General features: G+C 44.0%; 1 protein-coding gene across 2 annotated transcripts in view; it reads right to left on the reverse strand.

Moving 5' to 3' along the window:
• The window catches only part of DPYD (dihydropyrimidine dehydrogenase), a 495,134-nt gene that overhangs the window by 85,864 nt on the left and 381,452 nt on the right, over positions 1-27,818 (reverse strand). For both annotated transcript variants that reach the window (XM_033151582.1, XM_033151583.1), the window contains exon 18: positions 27,059-27,178. In XM_033151582.1, the coding sequence (XP_033007473.1) occupies positions 27,059-27,178 (120 nt within the window). The remainder of the gene's footprint in view (positions 1-27,058; positions 27,179-27,818) is intronic.

Below are 27,818 nucleotides of genomic sequence, written 5' to 3' on the forward strand. Positions count from 1 at the left end.
AGACTTCCCCTGACAGGGTGTGTTAGTTAAATCCCACCCATGATGTGCACTTTTTCACCACACAAAGTGTTCTTTTGTATTAGGCAGATCAGTATCTCCGGAGTGGCTGGGGCAACGCAGCCAGATGAGCGGGGCACAAAGAAGAAGAAGAAGAGGAAGAAGAAGAAGAAGAAGAAGAAGAAGAAGAAGAAGAAGAAGAAGAAGAAGAAGAAGAAGAAGAAGTGGGAGTTATATTTTTCTAGAAAAAGAGGTGCTGAACTCACCATGAACTCCTCCCTCTTTCTCTTAGAATGGCAATACACCCACCTGAGAGATGCTGGAACTGAGTTCCAGTGAGTGATCCCTAATAATGATAATAATAATAATACCACAGAATAAAATTGCTACATCAGTATGAAGAACTGGCTATCTGTACTTTCAGCTTACACTGTGAGGTGGTTTGCCAAATAAGCACTCAGAGCTTTGGGGTGGTGTGCAAGGGCTTCTATCTGCACAATCAAGCTCCTCCCGTAAATGACTCTGGGGAAGGTTGGGACAAACCCTTGTCGGGAGAGGGAACCATTCCATCTAGCCACTGAAGTGCTGCAAATACTCCATCATCGGCTAGTTTGTTACCGCAGCAAGCTGGCGGGCTTCCCCACCACAACTGGAAGATACCAATTTCCCACTCTGCCCATTGAAGCAACTTTGGGGCATTCAAGTAGTGAGGTGGGGATGGGGCACATATTGCTGCCCTCCCACTTCCACTGGTAGAAGCCTCCACTGATCAATTCTCCTTCTGTCAGCGTAAGGGTCACAACTGGATACAACCCAGGATTTGGGTATAAGATTAGCAGCATTGTACATACTTTTTTTTTTTTTTAAGATTTTTAGCACAGGGCTTCTCTTAATTTTCTTTGGAAAAACTAAGGCTTAGTAAACCGAGTGATCTTGAAACTTCTGGAAGACATAAATTCAAACACATTAGCACACGGCATGCTCGGTGTTTTACCTCAGGATACACGAGCAGAAATGCTCCTTTGTATTCAGGAGCAGTGCGCTGAGGGCTCGGCACATAACTTGTCTCATTGACTTGTGAAAGCCAGACGACTGTGGTGCTTAACATTCCTCGTGGGGATGGTGGGAGAGTAATATGAAATGAGTGTATTTTAATTAAGGCTGCCAACTGATGAGAAAGGATTTTAACTGATTGCCTTTTTAACTAATTCATTGATTAAACAGAGATAAAATATGCATATAATCAGAGCCTCGATATAGGTGCCTTGTAGAAATATTAAAAGGGTATATGAGGCAGCTAAAAAACACAATAAACAAATACTACCACTCATTTTTAGGACTAGGCCTTCTCCTTTTCCCCCTGTTGCTGCCTGAACTTTTCCATCACCGATTCAAATTGAGCCTCACCAATAATCAACTAAAGCTTGAGTAGATGACACCCACCAGCCCTAACATTCAAGTGAATTTGGGATGCAGCGGGAGGGAAATCTAAATAAATAAACTATAGCAAACAGCCTTCTGGAGGGTCCCTCATTGCAAGAAGGGAGTTTATAGGGAACCAGACAATGGAGGAGCAGAACTATAATAGTCTGTATAGAAGCTCCAGATTCAGAGAGGGTATTCCTGAGGAGAAACAGCCAGTGATGTCCGCCATGTCAGCTTTCCGGGGGCATCTGGTTGGCTCTTGGGCTTGGGTATGCTCTAACAGGACTCTCATTTTGTTATTCATTCCCAAAATCCTTATGCCGCCATTCAGTTAAAGGTTTCCAGGAGAGTGGGCAACCACAAGGTCAAAACACAGCACCAAAAACATAAAGATGTTTAATCACACCACCAATGGAAAGGCAAGATAACAAGTCTCAGCATAAAATAAAAATCAGATATCAAGCACTTATGTTCCTAAACTTTGCCAGGGTGTGGAATAGGTGGGACATTCATGAGGCATGGTATAAGATGGCCCTTAAATCCTATAGATCAGGCATCCCCAAACTCGGCCCTCCAGATATTTTGGGACTACAATTCCCATCATCCCTGACCACAGGTCCTGTTAGCTAGAGATCATGGGAGTTGTAGTCCCAAAACATCTGGAGGGCCAAGTTTGGGGATGCCTGCTATAAATGCTCATTTTCCAAAGTAACTCCTCATATATTATAAACTCTTTATATCGTATATTACAAATTATTTGTCTAAACCTCCAGCAGAATAAAGACATGTTCCACCGCTGTCACCATTGACAGATAAAACACCACCATCATTTGGTAGTGGAATGGGGATAAAATGCAATGAAAGTTGTTCGGGGAGGGTAGACAGGGAGATATCATGATTTCAACCCTTTAACTTTCTACTGCGGTGATTAGTTCCAGAAAGATGAAGTATCATCATTTCTGTGAAGGCATTCTGGCTTATAAGATTGGTCCTTAGGAGCTGGCAACGTATAATAGATATCTTTTATTCCTAAACATCAATCAGTTTCAAGAAAGGCGCTTGCTTGCTGAATGGTAATAACAGGAATATTCAGCTAATAACTACCACAAGCATTAAACCACTAGATGACAGATGTGGAGTCTGCTTGTGCAACAAGAATACTTTTTGTAATTATGTCTTCATAACCATTTCCAAACATTTCTTTCTGCTATTGTTTCTATAGCTTTGAACTGAAACCCCACATTGTTGTTTTTTTAAAATGAAAATATTCACAGAAGTCAATGAAGCTTCTGTTTTTAATGCATCACTTCTTTTTTATTTAATTGCTTTTTAATTTGCAGCATTTTTTAAATGAAAGACTTATTATTATTATTTTAAAAAACCCAACTACAACAAGGGAAAGCAAGGAACCTAAAATAAATGAGATGCAGGATGTGCCAAACAATTCATGCTCATACTATGTCTGAGACTATATTTAGGAAGCTAATATTATGGAGCTCTGGATCTATTGCTAATGACACAATCCTCTGTGCCTTTACTCAGAAGTAGGTCAGAGTAAATTCAATCAGAGTTACACCCTACTGCTTCCTGGATCCGAAAGTGGGCTACCACAAACAATGCAGCACAACTTTAATTCTACCACCCATTACTATACTCGAGAGTAATTCGGATTTCTAGAAACGTATTTGTCATCAACATTTTTGGGGCCCATGGGCCCAAATGGAAAAATAAATAAATGGTGTGGGCAGCACACACATACACACACACTGCAAACTATTTTATCAACTACCCTATTTTCAGGATGGAGAGAGGCCCCTGTGGGTACTACGGGAGGCCACTGGGGTTGCATGTGTGCCCACTGGTGCCACGTTGACAATCCTTGCTGTACTGTAGCATAATGAACCTAGAGTAGCAGTTAACGATGATTGAAAGAGAAGAGTTACATCATCAATGGACAAAAGGAGGGAAAAAACAATTTGCATTAAATGTGCGTATGGCAATTTATATACGAATTCAGAAATAATTTATATAATTTAAATAGAAATACAATTCAATATCTCACTATAGTGGGGAAGACCCCCAGGTGACCTGTGTGCCTGCTCAGTTGCTGGCCAGGTGTCGGCCACTCCCGTGGGCCCTGTGCTGTGATGCTGAAAATCCAAAAAAGGATTTCTGAGCCCTGCAGAACCCTAAAATGGACCCCCTTTTAAGCAAAAATTAATAAAAATTGGACATGCCCACTTTGATATGCAGCACCCAAAGGGTTGACTGTTAGTCACTGCGTCCACAGGGCAGAGAAAGTTTAGCCAGCCCTGCTCTAAATGTAATGGGGTGAAGGAGAAAGTCTGGGGCTCATCTGTGCATTTCCTCATGTGTCATCGGCTGTATACATGCATACACCTGCCATAACAGTGTCATCCATCCATCCATCCATTAATTATTTGGGCAGAAAATATAGAGCACACATGAGTTGGCTATACATGCTGTCTAACTCACAAGAAGGAGAACAGGCATGCTCACTCTTCTGGGTCTATTAGGCAAGGAGCCTGCATGCATCAGCTATTCAGATATTACCATCACTACTTGGCTGGTCAGTTAGAGGGGATGCCATGGTTTATCGGATTGCCCCAGTAAGTAAGCTACTGCTTCACACGACTGACTGTGTATTACTCACACAGACTGGTAAGTATAGTATCTTTCTTTTTCTTTTTTTCAGAGGGAGGCAGTTTCCCAGCTAGTTTAATTAGCCTAATATACATACTCCCAGTATGCTGGCTTCAGGTTTTGCAGGTCATATTTTGGTTCAGAGTTTTTGCATTGATGAAAGTTAAACAGGATTAGCGGCAGTGCTTGATTTATTCAGAAGCAACACAAAGAGATGCAAGAGAATCCCAACGTGCTGCTGTATCAGATCATTTTAATTGTTATCTAACAAGGGCATCTCAGAGGGTGAGGAGGGTCCTTAATTTTCGTACACAGCGAGTTCCCCAGCCTGCATGAAAGAGAAAGATGGCAATCATACAAAAGTGTGCCTAACTGTGCTCAGCAGATTTCTTCTTTTGGAGCAATGCTGGCTGATCAAAACTGAGTTGAATTAACTCTGTTCCATGCACCCACAAAGAACATGCCTGTTTGATCTGACAACATTTAGCATCAGACCCAACCAATCTTTGCAAGTAACATGCCTCTTTCATCGGAAAATATCAAAGTGTTTTAACAAAAAAAGAGAGAGGTATTACACAGAATCACATCTCACAGGGGACACAGATGCAGGAAAATCAATGCCTTGCAACAAATGCAGAGAGGTCTCACCTTAAATATCATCCATACAGGTGAGCACCTCTTGAAATAAAAGAAAATGAGATCTGAAAACATACATGTGTACTACAAGGTAAGAAAGAAGTATAACTTGAGGCAATGAGGCATTAGAGGGGATAGAGTGTTGCCCTTTCCCCATTGTCATGAGTGTGCAACCTCTCTCCCATTGCAAACATCGCTAGGCTGTCAAAATGCTACAAGTGAAAACATTTTTCTCAACTGTCTTGAAGATTCTGCTTACACTGATATCCCATATTTCTTTCAGGATGACAGCCAAGGTATGAAGCCCGTTACTAATCCCAGATTGATCTGGTCTTCACCTGTTTACATGCCTCGCGTATAAGGCCTGAGGGTTTACTTTATTTGCGTAATTTATAACCTGCTCCTTCAACACAAACGTCTGTTTCCAGGGTGCTTAGCAAGGTAGTTAAGAAACAACAGAAGTGCAATAAAAACATAGATAATAAAGCAACACATTCCATCATGAGACGAGCTAAAACAGCAAACATCCATTCAAGTAGACAGTAAACTCAAAACCGTTCTCAGCTTAAAATACAGTGGAAACCTTGGTTCTCAAACGCCTTGGTTCCCAAACGCCAAAAACCCGGAAGTTAATGTTTCAGTTTTTGAAGGTTTTTCCGAAACCGAACATCCGATGCAGCTGTTGGCTATTGTTTCCAGGGCGCCTGCACCAATCAGAAGCTGCGCCTTGGTTTTTGAACATTTTGGAAGTCAAACGAACAGATTAAGTTTGGTGCTTTTGTTTTTGCTATTTATTTTGCGTTTTTCGGTTAATCTGTTTTTGTAAGTGTGTGGAACCCAGTTCAGCTACTGATTGATTGATTGTGTGACTGTGGAAATGGATAAAAGCCCCCCCATTCAAACAATGACTATCAGTGCAGGTAAGAAAAAAATAATCATTTTCATTTTTATCATCTACAATACTGTCTTATTTATTTTATAGTAGAGTGCATTGATTATTGCTTTCATTTTAAGGATGAATGGTCTCGTTAGATAGTAAAATTCATGTTAAATTGCTGCTTTAGGGGTTGTTTTTAAAAGTCTGGAAGGAATTAATCCATTTTGCATTAGAGTGGTACCTCTGATTACGTACTTAATTCGTTCCGGAGGTCCGTTCTTAACCTGAAACTTTTCTTAACCTGAAGCACCACTTTAGGTAATGGGACCTCCCGTTGCCGCCCTGCCGCCAGAGCACGATTTCTGTTCTTATCCTCAAGCAAAGTTCTTAACCTGAAGCGTTATTTCTGGGTTAGTGGAGTATGTAACCTGAAGCGTATGTAACCCAATGTACCACTGTACTTTCTATGGGAAAGTGCGCCTTGGTTTTGGAACGCTTTGGTTTTGGAATGGAGTTCCGAAACGGATTAAGTTTGAGAACCAAGGTACCACTGTACTAACACTGGTGGCTCTTAAAAGCCTGGAAAAAAACAGGAAAAGGGGGGGAAATTATTTTGCCTGATGTCTGAATGAGAGTAACCAGGATACCACATGGCCTTCCTGGGGAAGGCTTTCTAAAGGTGAGGAGCTGTCACGAAAAGGACTCTCTTCAGTGTCACCACCCACCACATTTGAGATGGAGGAGGGCATCCAGAAAAAGGCCTCAGATGACAATCTCAGCCTGATGTGGGATGAGAATGTGGTCCAACAGGTACTGGGGTTCTAAGCCATGGAGGGCTATGAAGCTTAAGACGAATATTTTGAACCCAGCTAAGAAGCTTATAGGGAGCCAGATGAGTTATTTAAAGACAGGAGAGGTATGATCTCTTTGCCTGGTCTTTGTTACCGGTGTAGCTGCTGACGCTAGGAGGGCTCAAAAGAGAAGGAGGTGTGGTTCGTGTACACTAAAGAATGTGTGTATGTTGTGTGCCCTGGCACAGTCCAGGTCTCTTCCATTTAAGTCCTGGAAACGTTCTATGTACTTAAATCCCATCCTTAGAATACGCAACCCCCAAGCCAAAGGGGCCTACAGTTCTACTATACAACCTTTAGAAGACATCTGAAGGCAGCCTTGCATAGGGAAGTCTTTAAATGTTATTTGTTTTATTGTGTTTTTACATATGTTGGAAGCTGCCTAGAGTAGCTGGAGCAACCCAGTCAGATGGGCAGGGTATAATAATAATAATAATAATAATAATAATAATAATAATAATAATAATAGGGACCCCTGACCATCAGGTCCAGTTGTGTCCAACTCTGGGGTTGCAGCGCTCATCTCGCTTTATAGGCTGAGGGAGCCGGCATTTTTCCACAGACAGCTTCTGGGCCACGTGGCCAGCATGACAAAGCCGCTTCTGGCGAACCAGAGCAGCGCACAGAAACGCCATTTACCTTCCCGCTGGAGCGGTCCCTATTTATCTAGTTGTACTTTGACGTGCTTTCCAACTGCTAGGTGGGCAGGAGCTGGGACCGAGCAACGGGAGCTCACCCCGTGGCAGGGATTCGAATCGCCAACCTTCTGATCAGCAAGCCCTAGACTCTGTGGTTTTACCCACAGCGCCACCTGGGTCCCTAATAATAATAATAATAATAATAATAATAATAATAATAGGATGTACCTATTTTCATTGGAGAAATGTTGGAGGGTATGGAATAGATAGAAATAGAATAGAATATAAAGGGTATCTGCCCTTTTCTTTCTTTTAAAGGAAGGAAGGCTTTGCTGTTTATTTTATCAATTACCGATTTTCTTTTCTCAGGGATTTGGTATAGCTAGAACAATGAACCTGAAGTTAGATTCTGTGCATCTGGTGTTAGTATAGAGCAGAGAGAGAGAGAGATTTTAAATAATACTTTTTTAATGTGTTCTGTGAACTGTCTTAAGGGAATTGAGAAGCGGGGAAGAAATATATTTTTACAGGTTGATATAAATATACCAAACAGGAAAATGAAATGTGGGCAACTTTCATGTTATACAAGCAGCTATGAAGAAAGATTAATCTTTTTTTAATCTGCAAGATACAGAATATAAAAAGAGCAATAATAATATTCAAAATTCAACTGGACAGCATCACCTATAATGTCAAAACAAATGGAGTAGAATAATAGTTTTCAGACTCGGGTTACTGTGTCAATGCAGAGACTTGAGCTGTGTTAATTCAACAAGCTTGATCCTGCTTGCCAGAGCATGCTTGTCAATATTTAGCACCCAGGGAGCATGTCACGAGTCTTTACAAAAACTCGCTTATAGACAAAACACTGGAGAGGCTGCTGTGATCCTTTTTCTAACATTGAGATTAAACTGTTGAAATTTGTTTTGAGCCTTTTAAAGTAGAGGGGTGTGTGGGTGTGGGGGTGTGTACACACACACATTCCTATATACCATTGGCAACTGAAAAGTGATAAAGTGCATTATGCGATTGAAAATGCTGTTTGTATGAGCGTATTAGATACTTTTTACCTTTATTAAATACTAGGCACTTTACATCTTTGCGGCGTTTCTTTTGCATCAAATGCCAAAATCCACCTTCCTTCCTTCTCTTTTGCTATGATATTGAAAACTGAGCAAAGTTCATATCAGATGCCTTGGGCAGCCCTTTGATGAAGCAACTGCTGTAGAGACGAATTCACTTACATTTCCAAAATGTTCCCCCAAAATCATAAGGAGGAACAAACTTCCATTTGCTCATATCACCTGAGACTATTTGCTTTGTGAGTTGTGCAGTGTGGTGTGCCTGCTCTCTGGCTGCAGCACACGCCTTTAGGATGAGTACAGAAAGCCCTTTTGTTAGGGCTGCCATTCTGAATGATTTCCCCAAGCCTGAATTTTCGACTTCCTTTGCCCACCAAAACTTCATGTATACTCAAAGAGCAGCAAATGGTTTCCTTGTTCACTGTCCTTCAACTCACAGGCACCCATTGTAGTCTATTTTCTATTCAGATCGTCTGAGCGTGTCTCAGAGATTCACCCCTTCTAAAGGACCATATGAGTCATGCTTGCTCTTGGGCTCCCATTGCTGCTGGTGCTGCCTTATATATTATGGGATTTGGGTCTTGACACCAACCTTGTAATATTTCTGGTTGACCTCAACGCAGTAAGAGCTCTTTGCCAACCACATTTTCAGTATGTGCATACATGCTCACAGTTCTCAAGTAGCCCTGCCCCTCCGCCCACCTTTATTCCATTCTCCTCGCTTTATCAATCTGGAAGTGAATAGACCTACGTGCAGGCAGGTGTTTACTCAACAGCTTGTTTGCTTCTAGAGCCATGGCAGTAGATCGGTTACAAACTTATGATACAAAGGAAGCAATAGTGTCTTGGTGCAAGTGACAACGATGGAATTACAGCAAGTAATTTCACAGGCAAAACCTTTGAAAGCACCAGGACCTGATGGTCTTTCAAGCAATATACTATAAGAAGTTGCAGGATTATCTTATACAAAAAATTAAAGGACATTATGAATATGATTTTAAATACAGGCGAGCTGCCAGAATCATGGAAGAATACTTACATAGCTTTGATTCCTAAACAAGACATGTTAAATTAATTGTAAAACTAATGAAATGTATAAACTTGAAAAGTATAAATTAAAAACCTAAAAAATAAAATAGTGTCTTGGTGCACAGAACACCATGCTTACCAGAACAACATAACATATAATCATTTCTGTTCTTCATTCCAAAGAAGAACATGACTTATAGCTATCTACTTGCCCGTTCCCCCCTTCAAGGATCACTGCCTTGTCGTGGCAAAGAGGCTTGAATAACTCCAAGAAGCTATGGGCTATGCCGCGCAGGGCCACCCAAGACGGACAAGTCATAGCCGACAGTTTAGACTAAATGTGATCCACCTGGAGAAGGAACTGGCAAACCACTCCAGTATTTGGCCAAGAAAACTCCATGGACATAAAAAAGGAGAAGCTTTGAGAAGAAAGTGAGTGTTTCCAAGGCATGTTCTGGTTCATGGGGTTAAAGAGAGTCAAACACAACTAAGACGACTAAAGAACAACACTTGCCTGTTCCACCTTCTCATTCCCTTGACAACTGGGCATTTGTGCCCATCGATGGACCCTCTTATAGCTGTCAGTATGAAACTCAGTAATAATGGCTTAAAAGCATGTTTTGAATAGTGTTGATATTGGGTCATAAAAACTTTGACCCAAGTAGTGCTGCTGGCCGGCACTGCAATCAATCACCTTTACGATCGTCTCCGACATCAATGGCGCCCAGGCACACTTCTGCTTCGCCCTGAGCGTTCTCCAATTGCAGAGTTAAGCACAGCGTCGGGATGGCTTTTTAGGTCTGCTTCTCCGTGGCGTCGTGAAATAACTTGACAGACGCCAGTGCTACTAAACTAAACTAGACTTTATTTAGTAGCACACACACACAAGTCCTCCAGACTTGAGCTGCATGCTTGCAGCAAACTAACATACCGCAGTAACACAAAGCAATAAGGCAGAATGAAGCAGAGGGGAAAGTGAAACCAAACCTCCCCTTTTCTAGACAAAGGAAAAGTGCCCGTATTACAGTGGGCAAGGCTAAACTCCCAGGATCAGAACGCCTCTTGCATCATTAACTCTAAGATGCCCAGAAAACCTGACACCCCCTCTCGTTCGCAATCCTGGGTAGACATATATACATTTCATTCAACATTTAACCCATCACAGAAAACTTCGTGTTTCTGGAAACGCAAGGGCTTTGTAAATCCATCGGCAAGATTCATTTCGCTAGGACAATATTTCAGCGTGACCACATTTGTCCTAACGCTCTCATGCACATTTTTGAACCGAATATCCAGATGTTTGGTTCGTGCGTTGAATTGACCGGATTCAGCCAACTTCAGGCATGGCTGGTTATCCTCCCATATGGTGATGGGTAGGTAACACTTCTCACACACTTCCTGCACTAGGCACTTGTAGAATTCAAGCTCTCGACACATTTCTGAAAGAGCACTGAACTCTGCCTCAGTTGACGATAGAGCAATTAAACTCTGCTTTTTGGATCTCCAGCCAATTACAGAACCTCCAAATTTTACCACTATTCCAGAAATTGACTTTCTGTCTGAGCCGCAAGCCCAATCAGCATCCACCCAACATTGAAGCTGTTCATCACCTTGGGCTGTCAGTGTGAGGCTAAACTCTTTGGTCTCTTGCAAATATCTAAGAACTCTTTTGACCCCATTCCATGCCGTCACACTGGGCTTTGCTGCCTCTTGGCTCAGCAGATTAACTGCAAATGCAATATCGGGCCTGCTCCACTGCGAGAGATAGAGCAAGCTTCCCAGAGCAGATTGATATACCTCTTGGTTCTCAAATTCTCTTTTTTCAACAGACTGGTTATCAGTTACAAAACTCGTCTCCATTGGTGTCCTTGCACCTTTGCAGTCTGCCATATTGAATTTCCTGAGTAACTGATCAATCTTTGCACTCTGGTTCAACACAAAACTGCCATCTTGGTCTCTGTGAATCTGAACCCCTAGATACATGTTCACAGGACCCAACTCCTTGAGTTTGAAGTGCTGCCTCAGCTTACTTGCAAACTCCTGCACCTGTTTGTTTGTGTTGGCCACTAGAACAATGTCGTCGACAAAGATCAGGGCCAATTCTTGTTGCTGACCTGTCCCTTTTATGTACAAACAGTTGTCCGCATGGCTTTTCCTAAAGCCTAGCTTCTCCAGCGCTTGGTCGAGACACTGATTCCAGTTTCTCGCGGACTGTTTGAGACCATAAATGGAGCGGTGTAGCCTCCATACCAGACCTGGCCTGTCGCCCTCAAAACCCGGAGGAGGTAGCATATAAATTTCCTCCTGCAGCGGTGCATTTAAGTAGGCGACATCAATATCAAAATGAGCAGCTTCTGCGCCTCTCTGCGCTGCTACAGCAAGAAGCAATCTCATTGTTTCACTACGGGACGTGGGTGCATAGACTTGTGAGTAATGCACTCCTGGCCTCTGACTGAAACCTCTTGCCACCAATCTAGCCTTATATTGTGGCTCTCCACTTGCAGTGGGTTTCAATCTATAGACCCAGCGACAGCTCACAGCTTGCTGTCCAGCTGGCAAAGTGGTCAGCGTGAAAACTCCAAGAGATTTCATGGCACTAAGTTCTTTCTCCATTGCTTGTTGCCACTTGCTGGATTCTGCCTGAGGTAATCTCTGCACCTCAGCGAAACTTTCCGGTTCGCAGTGAGCAAAACCGGCCCAAACATTAGTGGCTTGAAACTTGTCAGGAGGTTTCCCCTTTGTAGTGCGCTTGGAACGCCGTGGCACCACCGGTGACTCGCCCCCTGACCCAGACGTGCTAGACTCAGCCTGGGAGTCCCTGGCGTCTGGTGAACCACCAAGCGACCTACTGCGCTTGCTATGTCCCCCTGGACTGGGCTTCCCTGTTGGGGACCTTGGAGACCTACCTCGCTTGCCTCTCCTAGCTACTTCTGGAGATGTGGGTGCACTCCTTGGTTCTGTCTTCACCTGTCTTTTTGGGATTGCCCCCTCTGACACTGCACCCTGGTCGTGTTCGGGAATGCGGCCCGAAACACCAGCAGGTTGACCACCTTCTGCACCACTAGCAGGTGTAACTGGCTGATCTTCATAGTCAAGATCGCTGAACGGATCTGTGAGCACCTCAGGATTTCCATGAATCCTTTTCCAGCCTTGCTGCTCACAAAACTCAGCGCTCCTGCTGATTATGACTCGTGAACGATCGCCATCTGGGAAAGCAAATCTCCAGGCTTTCGAACCTGTCTCGTAGCCACAGAAAATCAACTTTTGTGATCTTGGACTGCCCTTTCTACGTAAATGTTTGGGGATAAGAACCCAAGCTTCTGCCCCGAAAGTCCGAAAATAGTGGACCTTGGGCTTCTTTCCATAAAGTAGAAAGTAGGGCGTGGTCCCTATCACAGAACTATATGTCCTGTTAAGAGTGTGGCAGACAGTTCTCCAGGCTTCAGCCCAATAGCATCTTGGCAAGCCTGAATCAAACAAGAGAGCATCTACTGCCTCCTGCATTGTTCTATTCCTCCTCTCAGAAACACCATTCTCTTGAGGAGAATAAGGAGCAGTTTTTCTATGCTTGATACCTTTGGCACGAAAGAAATCCTGCAGCTTAGATGCAGTAAATTCTGTGCCTCGGTCTGTCTGAAACGCTTTCACGCGGGTTCCAAACTCCACCTCTACTGCTTCCACCCATTCTATAATCTCCTTCGCTGTTTGTCCCTTGTCTTTGAGCGTGAAAATCCAACCTGCTCGACTAAAATCATCAGTGAGACAAAGAACATAACGAGAATTACCCATGCTTGGCACCCCCATTGGACCACAGAGATCCGCATGCACAAGCTCGAAAGCTTGCTTGGTCACCCTATCAGATGATGGGTAGCTGCAAGAATGCACTTTGGCTCTTTTACAAGCTCTACAGTCTAGAAACTTGGAGCACTCCTTCATTTTACAACCATCAGTGCACTCTACCTGCTTGCGCACGTATTTCCAATTCACGTGCGAGAATCTGCGATGCCATAAATGCAAACACTGATCATGCGTGGGTAAGTTGGCATACTGAGCTTGAGTCTCCTCAGAGATGCCATTACTTGTTTCAGCACCCTGCGCCCTCTCTGTGGCGCTGTTGTCAGTTTCCAGCATATACACCCCATCATGGCCTTTCACCTGGACCAATTGTTTCCCATCTTTGGAGATGGTGCATACCTGGTTCCCAAAACTGACCAGATAACCTGCATTGTCTAAAGCTGAAACAGAAAGTAAACCAAATTTCATACCATCTAAAACATACACATCAATATCATCATTAAGACAAGGCATGAACATAACACCAGTTTTGGTAACAGGTCTTGTGGTTGAATCAGCCAGAGTGACTGCAGTTGCATCTTGGATCGGCCTGCAGTTCCGCAACTGGCTGCTAGGTGGCGCGAGATGTCTCCCCGCACCACTGTCGATAAGCCAACGCAGCTTGGGGGTAGCAACTGTCTTTCCAACCAAAGCATATGCAGCTGCTTTGCAGTGGGCTCCAGCCCCTCCTCTGCTTGCTCTGGAAGGTCCTCTTCTCCCACGACGTGGTCTTCCTTTCATCTCCCGGTTGCCATGGAAACCATCTTTGAAGTCAGCCTGATCGCAGTCTGCCTGAAGATGGTTATCAGAATTGCATAGATAACAGCGCTTAGCTGCAAAAGCTTTAACAGAGCTCTCAGCGTTTTCTCCACTCCTGGGCTTAGGCAAAAAGCAACCCCCCTTAACAGCTTTCCCTTTCTCTCTCTGCCTCCGGTCCTGTTCGTCCTGCAGCCTCCCAGTAACATAGTCCAGATTCAACTGGCTTGCAGGCATGGACTCCAGCGTTAGGGAAAGAGTCTCATAACTGGGGTCTAGTGAGCTCAAAAGGATATAGACCTTTTGTTCCTCTGAAAAAGGAGCATTCAGCTGTCTCAACTTGTTGAAGAGTGCCAGCATTTTGGCCACATGTTGATGCACACAGCCTCCTTCTTGCAAACGTAACTCAAACAGCTGTCTAGTTGTATGAAGTTTGGCACCAGCTGACGTTCTTTGAAACACACGCTTAAGACACTCCCAAATTTGGTGGGCATTAGTGGCAGCGTCTATGTGCACCATCAGCTCTTCCTCTATGCCCATGACTATGTGAGCAGTAGCCCTCTGGTCTTTCTTAAGTGCTGCAGCAGCTTCAGCAGCAGGGGCTTGAACTGGTGGGCTCTGAGTACAAGTCCAAAGGTCTTTAGCAATCAGAAAAATCTCCATTTTCTTGGCCCAATCTTGCCAATTCCTCCCATCCAACCTTGGAAAGGGTGGCACGAAACTCTCATGGGACTGCGCCATCTCCCCCCTGGGGCTTGAGGTAACTCACGTGGCTGCAAACTCAGCACTCGCCTCTCAGCTCCCAGCTCCGGAAAACGGCTTCTCTTCACCAGCGAGGTTTCCCTGCTTTGTGCCTCAAAAGCATGGCACAAAACAGTCCTCCAGCTGGGCTATCGGCTGCCGGCCCCGCAGACATGCAGACCTCCCGTCCTGGCAATCAATCTCCTCAGGACGCCTCGCCATCAAAGCGTAGCTTCTTGGCAATAAAGCAATTAAGCCATTAAGCCATAACCTGTTTTGAATAGTGTTGATATTGGGTCATAAAAACTTTGACCCAAGTAGTGCTGCTGGCCGGCACTGCAATCAATCACCTTTACGATCGTCTCCGACATCAATGGCGCCCAGGCACACTTCTGCTTCGCCCTGAGCGTTCTCCAATTGCAGAGTTAAGCACAGCGTCGGGATGGCTTTTTAGGTCTGCTTCTCCGTGGCGTCGTGAAATAACTTGACAGACGCCAGTGCTACTAAACTAAACTAGACTTTATTTAGTAGCACACACACACAAGTCCTCCAGACTTGAGCTGCATGCTTGCAGCAAACTAACATACCGCAGTAACACAAAGCAATAAGGCAGAATGAAGCAGAGGGGAAAGTGAAACCAAACCTCCCCTTTTCTAGACAAAGGAAAAGTGCCCGTATTACAGTGGGCAAGGCTAAACTCCCAGGATCAGAACGCCTCTTGCATCATTAACTCTAAGATGCCCAGAAAACCTGACAAAGCATCAGAAGTATTACATGAGAAAGCCTAGCGCAAAATGTTCCACTGCTTTAATGATTATTATTTATTAAATTTCAATATCACCTTTCATCCAAAGATCCAGTTCACAGCATAACAATGCAAAATGAAAACACAAAATAAAATGAAAACAAAGCAAACCAATAACCCCCCACAATTTTTTTTTAAATTTTACAATGTAATTATACAACAATACATAGCATAATAACAAACTGAAACAATACCCCCCCACACACACGGCACTAATGGCATTACAATGACCACACTATTAGATTCATGTTTGAAAGGTTCAAAAGGATGGGTGGAAGAGCTGGCCTTATAGGAGCAGGAAATCAGGGGACAGGAGACAGGGGAAATCAAAAGCCCTATACAGTAGATACTGTCCAGAAAGACCTAACACAGATATGGTTGCCTATCAAATGAAATTATCTGACCCACTATTACTGCTCAGCATAAAAGATGTACTATTGGATTATTGGGATGCAGTCTATGTGGGGCTGTCATTGAAAGGAGATTGGTAATTCCAGCTAGTCCACAAGATTGGTGGACCCGAAGTTACAGAAGCAAGTGATTTCCTTATTACATCAACTGTACCAACTTCCAGCTCACTTCTGGGCCCAATTCAAGGTACTGGTTAGGGTTAGGACCAGGTAACCTAAACAGCTTGGAACCTGCCTGTCTATTAAGCTCTGCAGGAGACACTCTCCTCCACATTCCATCAACATCTGATGCACGTTGAGCAGAGATGGATGTGAGGGCCTCCTCAGAAGGGCTGTAGCTCAGTGGCACAGCATTTGCTTTCCATGCAGACAATCCCAGGTTCAATCCTCTGAACCTCCAGGCAAGGTTGGGAAAGTCATCAGTCTCAATCCCTGAAGAGCAGCTGTCAGTGTAGAGAATACTGAACTAGATTGTTTGACTTGGTATAAAGCATTTTTCTATGTTCCTCTATGTGTCCAGGCTCTGGTTTGAACTCCCTGCCTCGAGGTAACCCATCTAGCTGTTTCTCTGTCAGCTTTTCCTCAATACACCAATAGCTTTTTGGTTTGGCTTACTAGGTTTTGGTTTGCTATACAGTAGTACCTCTAGTTACGAACTTAATTCATTCCGGAGGTCCATTCTTAACCTGAAACTGTTCTTAACTAGAGGCGTGCTTTCGCTAATGGGGCCTCTTGCTGCTGCTGCGCTGCTGGCACACAATTTCCGTTCTCAGCCTGGGCCAAAGTTCTCAACTCGAGGTAACTCTTCCAGGTTAGCAGAGTTTGTAACCTGAAGAGTTTGTAACCTGAGGCGTTTGTAACTCGAGGTGCCACTGTATTGATTTCTCGGCTGTGTTACACTGTTTGTGGTTCAGGTAGGTAGCTGTGTTGGTCTGACGCAGTCGAAATAAATCAATAAAAATAAAAAATTGTCCAGCAGCACCTTAGAGACCAACTAAGTTTGTTCTGTGTATAAGCTTTCGTGTGCATGCATCTTCACACGATCTGAAGAAGTGTGTGGTAATTCTTACCATTAAAAAAAAAAAACAACAACCTGTGCATGTATAATACTCAGTAAACACACCATGTTAATTAATGCAGCCTACTGTGTTTCGAAATGTGAAAGCAAACGTGTGTTTGAATCCCTGCATGTGGCAAATTTGGAGCTGGGAAATGGCAGGCAGGGAAGGTCTCAGGTCCCACCTACACTTCACTTTTGCTGCTCTCAAGTCAGTGTTTTGCAAAGCAGCTGTCCACTGAAACAGACAAAAGAAAGGCCATCACGCCAATGGTACATATGTGGGCATGATATGTGTATTTTGGGCTCAGCTAACTAAAAACTGTATGCTGCAGACTTCTCTGTGTGTACCTGTGTTTCCTCTCCTGTTCCCTCACTGCACCCTTGTGTGCCTTCAAAGTCTGCTTCACAGGGTTGGGGGACCCATCAGGGAAGCAGCAGGGGAAGGAGAGCAAACGGAAGTCCCACAGTGCCAATGGAACATCAGATACAACTCCATGTCAGCCACACAACACACTCTGATTAATAACAAAACAAAACAAAAAAATCCCCTATTTTACAAGGATTAGAGATAGCGAGTGCTGATTTGTGCGGACTCCAAGGCTCTGGAGCAAGATGCTTTGGCTCTTAGCCTAAAAGCAGCACTGGGCATTTCTGTCTGATACTTGGGAGATACAAGGCAACTCGCAGATAAATTTTGTGGAGAATCTCATTCCAGTCATGCCTTCCTTTCCTAATTTCCCTTTTCACTGTTTTGTCTTCCTTTCCTTTTTCCTTGGGGAGAAGGGTGATTGATAGCCTAATCCAATGACTGTATTACAGCTGCCTCAAGTTGGACTCTTTTCCTTATCATTAGCAGTTAGCCTATGGTTAAATTCACAGCTCACTGCTTGGTACAACCCCTGAGATTTAAGGTTCTGGCCTTTTAGAAAATATTTAACATAAAATTGAAATCTTGACATACTCAGAACTCAGTTCCCAGCAAGGATTCTTTAATTAATCCAATGTACTGTGCCATTGTTCTATGTAATACTGTGCTACAGTGAACAACTATCTAGCCACCAAAAGAAGTATAGCACTAAATTAAACAGACTCTGGCAGAATCTACATCCTAAGGTGTATTCCCCCCCCCCCCTTCCTGAACAAAGTAGATGATTTTTGAATATTTAAATTCACTCTCAAGAAATGTTACCGGGGGTGGGAGATGAGGGGGAGGAAGGACCCCAAATTCCATTCCCTTCTTGCTGCAATTTCTATTCCCAATTACTTAGGAGTAAGTGCTCTTGAACTTAATGGGGTGTATGGATGTATAGGGATGTATTGTGATATAGTTAAACATATGGAAAGCGGGGGTGGTGGTGGTGGATAAATATATATATACATAAAAAAGAGAGATGCTGGGCAGCCAATTATGGAACTAGGTATCGTAACTGTGTGAGCCAGTGAGTCCTCAATTTAAATTAAGCTGCAGACATGAACTCACCAGCTTGCCTAAGGTGAAATATTATTCTCAGCCGAAACACACCATCTGCAATGTGCTGAGAAGAATACTGGCCCACCTTGCAAGGCTATTGCAAAATTTAATCAAGCTCTGAACCCCTGAAACACACCAAAAATGCTAAGTATTATTATTATTATTATTATTATTATTATTATTATTATTAATTCATGAGCTTAAAAGTGTCTGAGAGAACAACATATGCTGCTGTTCGTTGTGAAAATTAAGGCAAAAAATTGCAGGTAAGCCTCTCTGAGCTTCCCAAACAATAGGAATAAAACAATGTCCATTCATTCTTCTTTAAAAATCTACTTAAGACTGCACATGTGTTTTGACAAAGGCTGCATGAAACACATGACTTGGCGGTTGTGTGGGAAGAGTTGCAACTTTTAAGGCTTCTTGTTTATTTAAAAGAAGTGCTGATTGTGAACTTCCTGAGGATTCAGATTATATCCCTCGCCTTTTGAAAAACAGCAGCGGAAGGGGACATAGCCCCTGGTCCGTGCTCCATAAACCTTTGCCCTGGTTCTTAAGTCAGTCGATGAGCTGCGAGCTTCTATGGAAATGGCAGCTGAGTCCCAGCTGAAAAATTATGCATCTCATAAGCTGCTATTCTGCTGAAATGTCAAGCTATGGCAGGCCTGTACCTCAAACTCAGCACTTGGCATTTTCCTCCTGTCTGCTTTGTTGCCATGAAGCAAACATGAACAGTGGGGATTAGTGTAGGGCAGGTAGCAGGCAAGCTCACTGTCAAAAATCTATTATTAGGACTCTGATCTCTTTCTGCACAGACCACTGACGGCAGTGCGTTGGAGGGGGGTGGGGGGAAGCGAGACGGCATGCAGTACTGCCCTAATGGAATAAAGAGAATTCTTTGTAAGTCTGTGTACATAATGCATGCAAATGAGCCGCTCTTAATGGGTGAGCTACACTTAACAGAAATAATAGCCCCAAATTAAAATCGTATCCGATTTGTGTTGCAGCCCTGCTCTCAGAGTAGGCTCTTCGTGGCCCCCCGGCTCTCCAAAGCAGGCTCTAACGTGCTCTCGCCTATTCTGTCTGATTCTCTCTCCAGGTGCAATTTACCTCCCACTAAAATAAATGGTAAAAGTCCAATTGATTTTAACCGCGCTGAATTGCACCCTCTGCTCTCGGCGCGCATGCATATCACATACGTTTCCTGCCTCGCGATGGCTGGATTTCGATTCGTGTCTAATGACTAGAGCTGACATCACGTAATCAATAAACAACTTGTGACTTAGAAAACAGAAAGCTCTTTGCTTCCCCCCCCCCACGCTAGGTCTCCACCAAGTGATGTGTCAAAGAATAACAACAACAACAACAACAACAACAACAACAAAAAGCTAGTATTCCTTCAGCCTCTTTGCTCTTCAAATTAACGTTATCTGTTTCTAAGAGATTCAACATATATGGGTTCTATTGATAACATTTATTTCACTGTGTGTTTCGACGTAAAAAATTATCTTATTGGTAATTCCCTGTCAGGATTTTGTCAGATGGTTTAATTACATTATTTGAAAGACAGACAGATTTTTAAAAATATTTTTGTTAAAGATTCTTTCCCCCTGTTCAAATGAAAACCATGGCAGGAATGTTTTGTGTGTGGCCTCTTAAGATGAGAGGCAAGATTGTGGGTTTTTCTGCGTAAGAGTTAGTTGGTGGTTTCTGGTTTTATTGTTTTTATGCGTTTTTATTACATACAGAAACTATTGTAAACCACTTTGATATTTTTATGATATGGCAGTATATAAATATTTTAATGCATAAATAAATAAAATATCCCCAGACCCTCCAAACACAGAAATTAGTAGGGATTGACAAACTCAGCATCCATTGCAATACTTTATCTCTTAAAAAAAGAGAGAAAGAGGCAAAAACATAATTAGGAATACTTTTGGTTAGGACCTGAATGTGTAATTTTACATTCCTCTCAGCTGAAGAAAACAGCTTTTTGATTTTTATTCTCTAGTCAAAACATAGTCACCAAACTCTGTAGCAGTCAGTTCTTTCCCATCTCTGCATAAGACAAAAGGATCCTCTCTCATTATATGTAGACAATGTGATTTTAATATCATATCCATTAATTAGATTAAGGCAGCTACTAAAGGCTCTGTTATAATAAACAGGTTACATGGCTGGTTACATGAGACAGGGCCTTTTTCATGGTGGCTCCCCATCACAGGAATGCTCTCCCCAGAGTATTGCTGCTGTTGCCAACCTCACAAGTTGAAGTCCTTTTTAGTTGCCCAGGCCAGTTAGATCTTCTGCCTTACGTTTATGATTTGAAGATAAATTGTCACCTTTTCTTGTTCTATTTTCTTGTTCTGTTTTCATAAGCTCCATTGTTTTCACCTAGCCATTCTGAGAGATTTCCTGCTAAAATTAAGTGAAGCACACACCTAGCATCTGTATTGGTCTTCTAAATGTTTAAAATGAAGATTGGATGTTGCTAGCATCTCTGAACTCACCCACAGGCGTATCAGATTCTGATGTAAATCTTTATTTCCTCCTTGTTCCTGAGGTAGATCTTCACTCGCCCCTTATTCCCCGACAAGGAAGGGGCACCATTTTGTGGTTCGCCTCAGGTGTCAAAATGTTTTGGGCAGGCCTGTCTCTTGGGGTCCCAGGCCTGAGCACACCCATCTTGAAATATGATAATCTTAATTATTGACTAAACTTTGGCTGCAGATACTCACTTTACTGGACTAAATTACAACCCAGGGGTGAGGAAAAGCCACCTAAATTTTATCATATAGTAATTCATTTGTTTCAAGTGTCAGTATAGAGGAAACTTTGCTACATAATTTAAATGATTTATTGAAAAAAGGGGTGTGGGGAAAGGAGTTGCTATCTGGCACTTAAATCCAAGTCAATTTAAGCAGAGAATTAATGGCAAATATGTCAACCCAAGCACTACACAGGGTGAACAATAACTGTGACCTTTTAAGAAACAACAAAAATGTTACTAGTAGTAGTAGTACCTGAGCACTCAGGGATTCCTGATAAATTTAACTTTTGCAAATTCCAGTATGAACTGAACTGACCACTATCTCCCAGGCGAATGTGTAGAGCAGAACTTTATCCTTCAGATTTTGCACTTCTCCCCCCGCCCCCCAAATGATGAAATTTTCTGCTCCGAACAATGCATTAAAATGCATTTTAAAATTTATGAGATAACATACATTTAGAACTGCATGTTCTGAGAAGGAAGAACAGGCTATTGATGTTGGTCAGGAACATAGATTTAGTTAGGATTATTTCATATTTTACACTTCCTTGCTGATGGAAAGTGCCCAGTCAGCTCTCATAAGGGAATGTGTTTTCACAAAAAAGGTGAAAACAGCTCAAAATCTGGGTTTTAGGTGGGTCACACAAGGTCACAGTGACTCATAAATCCTCAGGCATCCAACTACCCTTATCCTCTGCGTGCCAGCATGGACAATCCCCTATTTGTTATGTACTGCAGATGTGTTATATACCATGAGTCCAAATCATGATTTGTTATATAAATAATATGAAGAAGGCTGTACTATATTATTCCTCAAGGAGAGAAGCGCCCTCTTCCTATTGTGCAAGTTGGCTACCTGCCCTGAATTCTTCATAAAGGGTGGGCAAAATTCAAATAAATAATTTGCATTATTTATAGATTTTTCTTTGCTGCCATTCATTCTGAAAAAAATGGGCTTTTCTTTTAAATAAATAAATAAATAAATAAATAAATAAATAAATAAATAAATACCAACAGCCAGTAATGCAAACTATATTACTCTTTACAAATCTATAATTTAGAGCTAATCCTATTAGAATAATTTATTTCAGTAATACAAAAATAGCATGGCAGCTTGCAAACAGCAGGCTGCCCACCTATAGAACAAATTGTAGCCACAATTGCACAGCACAGAAATAACCGCAGCCAGACAGTTTGAACTATAAATCCTTTTAAGTGGAAAGCTTCCAAATAAAAAGTGCCTGTGTTCCGCTTTGTACTCTCAGGGCAATCCACGGGACAAATACTGTTGGGTTTATATTTTAAAACACGCAGGCAGTCATGACTGATGGAGACTTGTGGCATTTTGCATTGGGAGGTGCAAAATTCTCCGGGTGTGAGGGACTGGGCAGAGGAGGAATGGCGGAGAACGCCTCCCGAGCCTGATCCTTTCAGAGGAGAAGAAGACAGTTCAGAATTACAACAGGGGTTTGAGGGAGATCACAGCTCAGCGGAAGATGAGGGGGAAAGGTGGGGAATCATGCGGGAGGAGGAGGAGGAGGAGGCACAGCAGGAGCAGCTGGCTAGCTGACATGTTACCACTAGAAAGCATTCCAGACCCACCATCTCCCAGAACCCGGCGAGCCTTAAAAATAGGAGAGCAAAGGACTCAGAAGCAAAGGGCCCTTAGAGCCACCCGTAGAAGAAATGACAAATGAGGAAGTGGGAGAGAAGGGGAGTGGAGATTTACTGAGGGCAACACCATTATTACAAGAGGATGCATTCCCAAGCCTCTCTCTGTAAATGTTGAATAAAAAGTAGATAAGGACTTTTCCTTGTCTTATCCGTTCCTGGCAACCTGCCGTGGGGGTTGGTTCCTCTGCCGCCTGACACTGGGGCATTTCTAAGATGGATCTTTTCATACATGACTGAAACTCCAATTCCTGGGACCACCTAGGTCCAGCAGTGAGCCTGACTCATGCTCAGAGGCGTGGTCTTGCACCCAACATTGAGGGGACCCAGCACCACATGCTCCTGTGATGTCTCGTATGCAATGCATGTACATCGTCGGGAGGAGGCTGAACCCAGAGCCCAGCACCGTGTGGCTTCAATGACTGGCGGCTCCTCCTCTCTCATGCTCAGGAGGAGCCAGCCACTGATGTTCCACCATGCTCAGCCTCCTACGCTCTCTCAACATTGGGCCCCTTGCCAACAAATATTGAGGGGGCTGAAGACCCCGTCACCCCACCTGTGTTCATGCGTGAGCAGGCCCCAGTCCGGTGATGGCTTAAAAAAATGCACAGGTATGCAAACAACCCATGTGGTACCTTGATATTCCCTGGGGAGGAACCCAATGGGCTTTGGCCAGAACTTAAAGAGTCCTATGTTAGCCAGGTATCAGAAGACTGGTGAGTGAAGTAAGCACTTTCAGAACACTCGCCTGCTCCATCAGAAACACAACTTTTGAACAGATTTCTCCTTGGGTGGAAATCTACATTGTTCCTCACCACTCAAGTTGCAGTGCCAAAGGGAGCGAGCCTGGCATGAGCCACTCTGCACCTTCCTCCTCTTCCTCCGGCTTATATATACTGCAGCAAACTGGCTCTTTGGTACATGTAGAGGACTGTGTATACACATACCAAGCAACAATCTTGCCTTCATTCTTCCCAAGTTACTCCTGCACTGAGTCAAGGGACTGGGGTTATAGGGAGGAAATAATCTAGGTGGGATGGATGCCCTAGCTTGCCATTGTACAGATGGCCATCAGTCTGTGATCCACTTGTGCATACAACAGCAGGCAGCGAGTCTCACTAAGCGCATGGACACAGCAACCCTTGCAGGAGTCTAAAATGTTCTCTCTGTCCAGTCATGTCAGGAGGTGCTTGGGGGACAGCCAGGAGAACTCGCAGGAGCAAGAAACATATTAACAAGTTCTACTAAGCAAAGTGGATTAGTGTCTCTTGACGAAGATAGCACACACATTTCCATACACAGGTATCCTAAGGGGTGAAGTTTCTTCTGGCTCTCATATTGGAAAAGCCAGACCCTAGTAAAAGCTGAAGTCCTGGGCAACACAAAGAGCCTGAGCTAATAAAGACCAGAAGGCTTGTACCCATATCCGTTCCTTCCAGCAACACTTCAACATAGGCAAAGCATGTTTGTTTGTTTTTGGCATGTAGGTATTGCCCTTTCGGCACAAGGGCTCTCAGAGCAGCTTAAATAATCAGTATTAAAGCAGTCCCTGCTCTCAGGATAGCAATCTAAATGACATGACACACAAGGAAAAGGGAATGGGAGGGAGGAGGGGAAAGCAAGCACAAGCTCTTAAAGTAACAGCTGAATAACTGTTTGGCTCTCTTTGGAATTGATTTACCCCTAGCCTACATCTGGATGTTTTTTAATGAAGTTAATTAAAATATAGGATAACTTATTGGTCAACTATCAACTTCCCCCCCCCCTGAAAGCTACCATGCTTAACAGCTGAATGAATGAGCTGATCCCCTGCTTATCAATCTCCCATTCAGTGGTGTGTGGTCAGTGGACTAGGGGGGTCTAGGCTAGTCCCCTAGAGGCACAAAGGAAGGAGAACCGCCCCCCGGTGTGGGATGTCGGGGTCGGGGCAAATCGCCCGGCGTGCATATGTGTGTACCGCTACGTACTGCGCATGCACGTGCGCATGTGCCGTATGAATGGTGGCGGGGTCCTCTGCTCGCGGCTGCAGCGGCGGCACAGGGATCCCACCGCTGCCTGTAAGGCATTCGAGTGCCATACAGATGGCGGCGGAGGGCGCATCCATGAGCGGAGGATTCTCCGCATGTGGCTGCAGCAGTGCAATAGCAGCGGCTTGTGCTGCCACGCCCGGGGGGCAGGGTGAGTCCCCCACGGGTTGCCTTCTTGTCGCCCCCTCAGAGATGGCACCCGGGGCAGACCGCCACCCTGCCCCTTCCTCTGCCACTGGTCCCCTAAATGTTCCCCAGGCGCCTCCTTCCCAAAGCCCGGGAAGCTTCTGCTTAGCTTAGGGAGGGAAGATCGATTCTCACGCACATGACATCAGGACGTCAAGATGTCATGCATGTGACGTCTCTCTGCCCATCACCTTCGCAAGCCGGCGCCTCTGGCCCTAAATGTTCCCCTACGAAAAATTTCACCCCACCCCACACTGCTCCCATTGAAAACAATGGGACTTGAAATGCTTGCTTAAGCTTGGTTGTCCTACTTAATTTTGCTCTCCCACTCTCCTCCCGTGTAACTGCGGAACATTTAAAGCCTAGCTACAAAAGAAAAGAAAAGGGCGGAAGGCTGTCTATTATTGTTTTCAATACTCTTTAAGTTTAGCTTCGGAAATCTCTCACCCTTTTTTTTTTCACAGATCAGGAGGGTTCCAGTTGTGAGTGATATTTCCTTGCTCCCCAAAGAGGTGGATTTCCAACCGTGAAAGCAGAGCTTTACTATGGAAATGGGGACAGGCCTGGAAAAGCGCAAGGAGTCCAGGTACTGCTGTAATCTGTACTATACACATACTTAAAATATGTGCCATAGAGGACATGCTTTTCATCATGCAGCAATTTTATAGTTTTATTGGTCTGACATTGCCATGAAGGAATTCAGAAATGGCAGCTTAAAATGAAAGAAAGGGAGGGGGGGGGAAGACCACCGAACTGCATTACTTATATAAAATACTACTGCAATAGTTCTTTTATTAATTTTTAATGTGCAGCACCCTCTGTGACCTCTTTTATTCTTTTGCTGTCAACATGGCAGACTGGGAAAAAATTGAAGTGGGATAATAAAGCCTAGGAAGTCCTTAAACCCCAAGAGAACACACGTGGGTCTCCTCTTCCTCTCCTGTCCGTCTGTCTGCGTCTCAGTCCCTTTGCGCACACTTGGCGCGCACAGAGATTAAACCGAATGGCTCTATTTTTGCCTCAAGCTAATGCCTTTCTTTACATTTCTATATTTACTTTAAATACTGCCTATTAAGCACAAAAGTGTATTTATCTGTGCAAGGCTACAGACCAATTTACTGCAGTAAACGATTTCCATACATTTATAAGTCAATTAAAACACACACACACACACACACACACACACACACACACACGGCACACTCAGCAAGATAATCGCCACAGGACAGCCTTCCTGTTTTTGACACACAATAGAACTACATGAAAGAAAGCTGTTTCCTTTTGTCTGTCCGGCCTGATTCAGCTGCATTTTGCTTGAACAGTGGGGCACCATTATGCGATGAATATTTACCACTGTTTATATCTCCAAGGAGACTAATCTCCATACCACTACAGTCCAGAAGCTCACGGCATTTTCTCGGCAGGACCAGGTTCATGTTGTCACAGCAACTGAGGCCACGGGGTCAAACAGATTAATCCATCAGTGAAAATAAAGCATGGCACGGGTGCACCACAACTCCCCCTACGCCTCCGACAGAGGGTTTAAAATCATGTTTTGTGCAGGCACCCACTGTAGAGTGTGTGTGTGTGTGTGTGTGTGTGTGTGTGACAAAGGAGTGAGACAGAGAAAAAATTAAATTGGGGAGTGTGGTTTCACATCCCTGGGGGAGCCACTTATGGAAACATGGCGGGAAGGTGGATTTCGAGAGGGAGACAGATGCCAAGTGCAGCACATAAAGAAACTCCCACGATGCATTGGGAATGCTTGTATTTTCCTCTCGTGGTGCCCTTTGATTAGCCTCTGTCTAACATGTGGCCTGACAACTGTGACAGAATGAAAAATTCCAGGAAAACTGTGGGTCACGAGAGAAAAGAGATTTCCCCCTTCCTCGGGGTTGACCCTATCACTGCCTTTCGTTGCAGTGTTTCACCATTAAGGAAAGGGCAGCCCAAGAGTGTTCACACTCAATCTGCTCCATCTGTCATGACTATTAGGGAACACACTGGCCGGCAAAAAAGCGTGGAGAACAGAGCAGCCACAACGCCCCTAGCCGTGCTGCAAGTACTGCCTGATCTTTCGCTGGCCCCAGAGGAGGCGTTTTTGTCGGGAAAGGGCAACACTTACCTGACACTCCGCCGTAGGTAGTCCTCTTCCCCAGCCCGACAGCTGGCCAAGGTGTGCCATCTGCTCTCAGTCCCATCAGCCCTGACACGGTGTTGGTGGCTGTAACACCATCTGCGCCACCTGAGGACAAATTTAGGTACAGACTTAATAAGCTGGAAAAGAGATGCTGGAAGTTATCCCACAGTGGTAGCGCAAGAAGACCATAAAGCTAAGTCAGCCTTTCTTTCTAGCCATAATCCACCCTCAACCAATTCGTTGTCCTATATATATCTTACAAATTTAGAATTTATAGAGTGCATTTCAAATATCCCAAGGATGTCACACAGAGTAATCTTTACACCAGCTGCTCTTGTCATGGAGTGGGGATTGCTTTCAGCTCCTGGCTAGCGGCTGTGGTCAGAGAAGGGCTGTGGCTCATTGGTGGAGCACATGCATGCAGAAAGTACCAGGTCCATTCCCCCAACATCTCCAGGTAGGACTGAGAAATAGCTCTGCCTGAAATTCTGGAGAGCTGCCATCTGTCAGTGGAGAAATACTGAGCTAGATGGACCAAGGGTCTGACAATGAAGGTTCCTATGTTCCTGTGTTAAGTGCACACTTGATAACAAACCCATATTTATTTTGATGTAATGCTGGAAATGGTCCAAAAAACCAGAGGGATGCAGCCAGGGAACTCTGGCCTTCTCTAGCATGGGGTGCTTGGTTTATATGTGAGGGCATCTGCATGGCAGAAGAAAGCAGGCCCAGAAACAGGGATTGG

This window comes from Lacerta agilis, chromosome 6 (genome assembly GCF_009819535.1).
Source record: "Lacerta agilis isolate rLacAgi1 chromosome 6, rLacAgi1.pri, whole genome shotgun sequence".
NCBI classification, from domain to species: Eukaryota; Metazoa; Chordata; class Lepidosauria; order Squamata; family Lacertidae; genus Lacerta; species Lacerta agilis.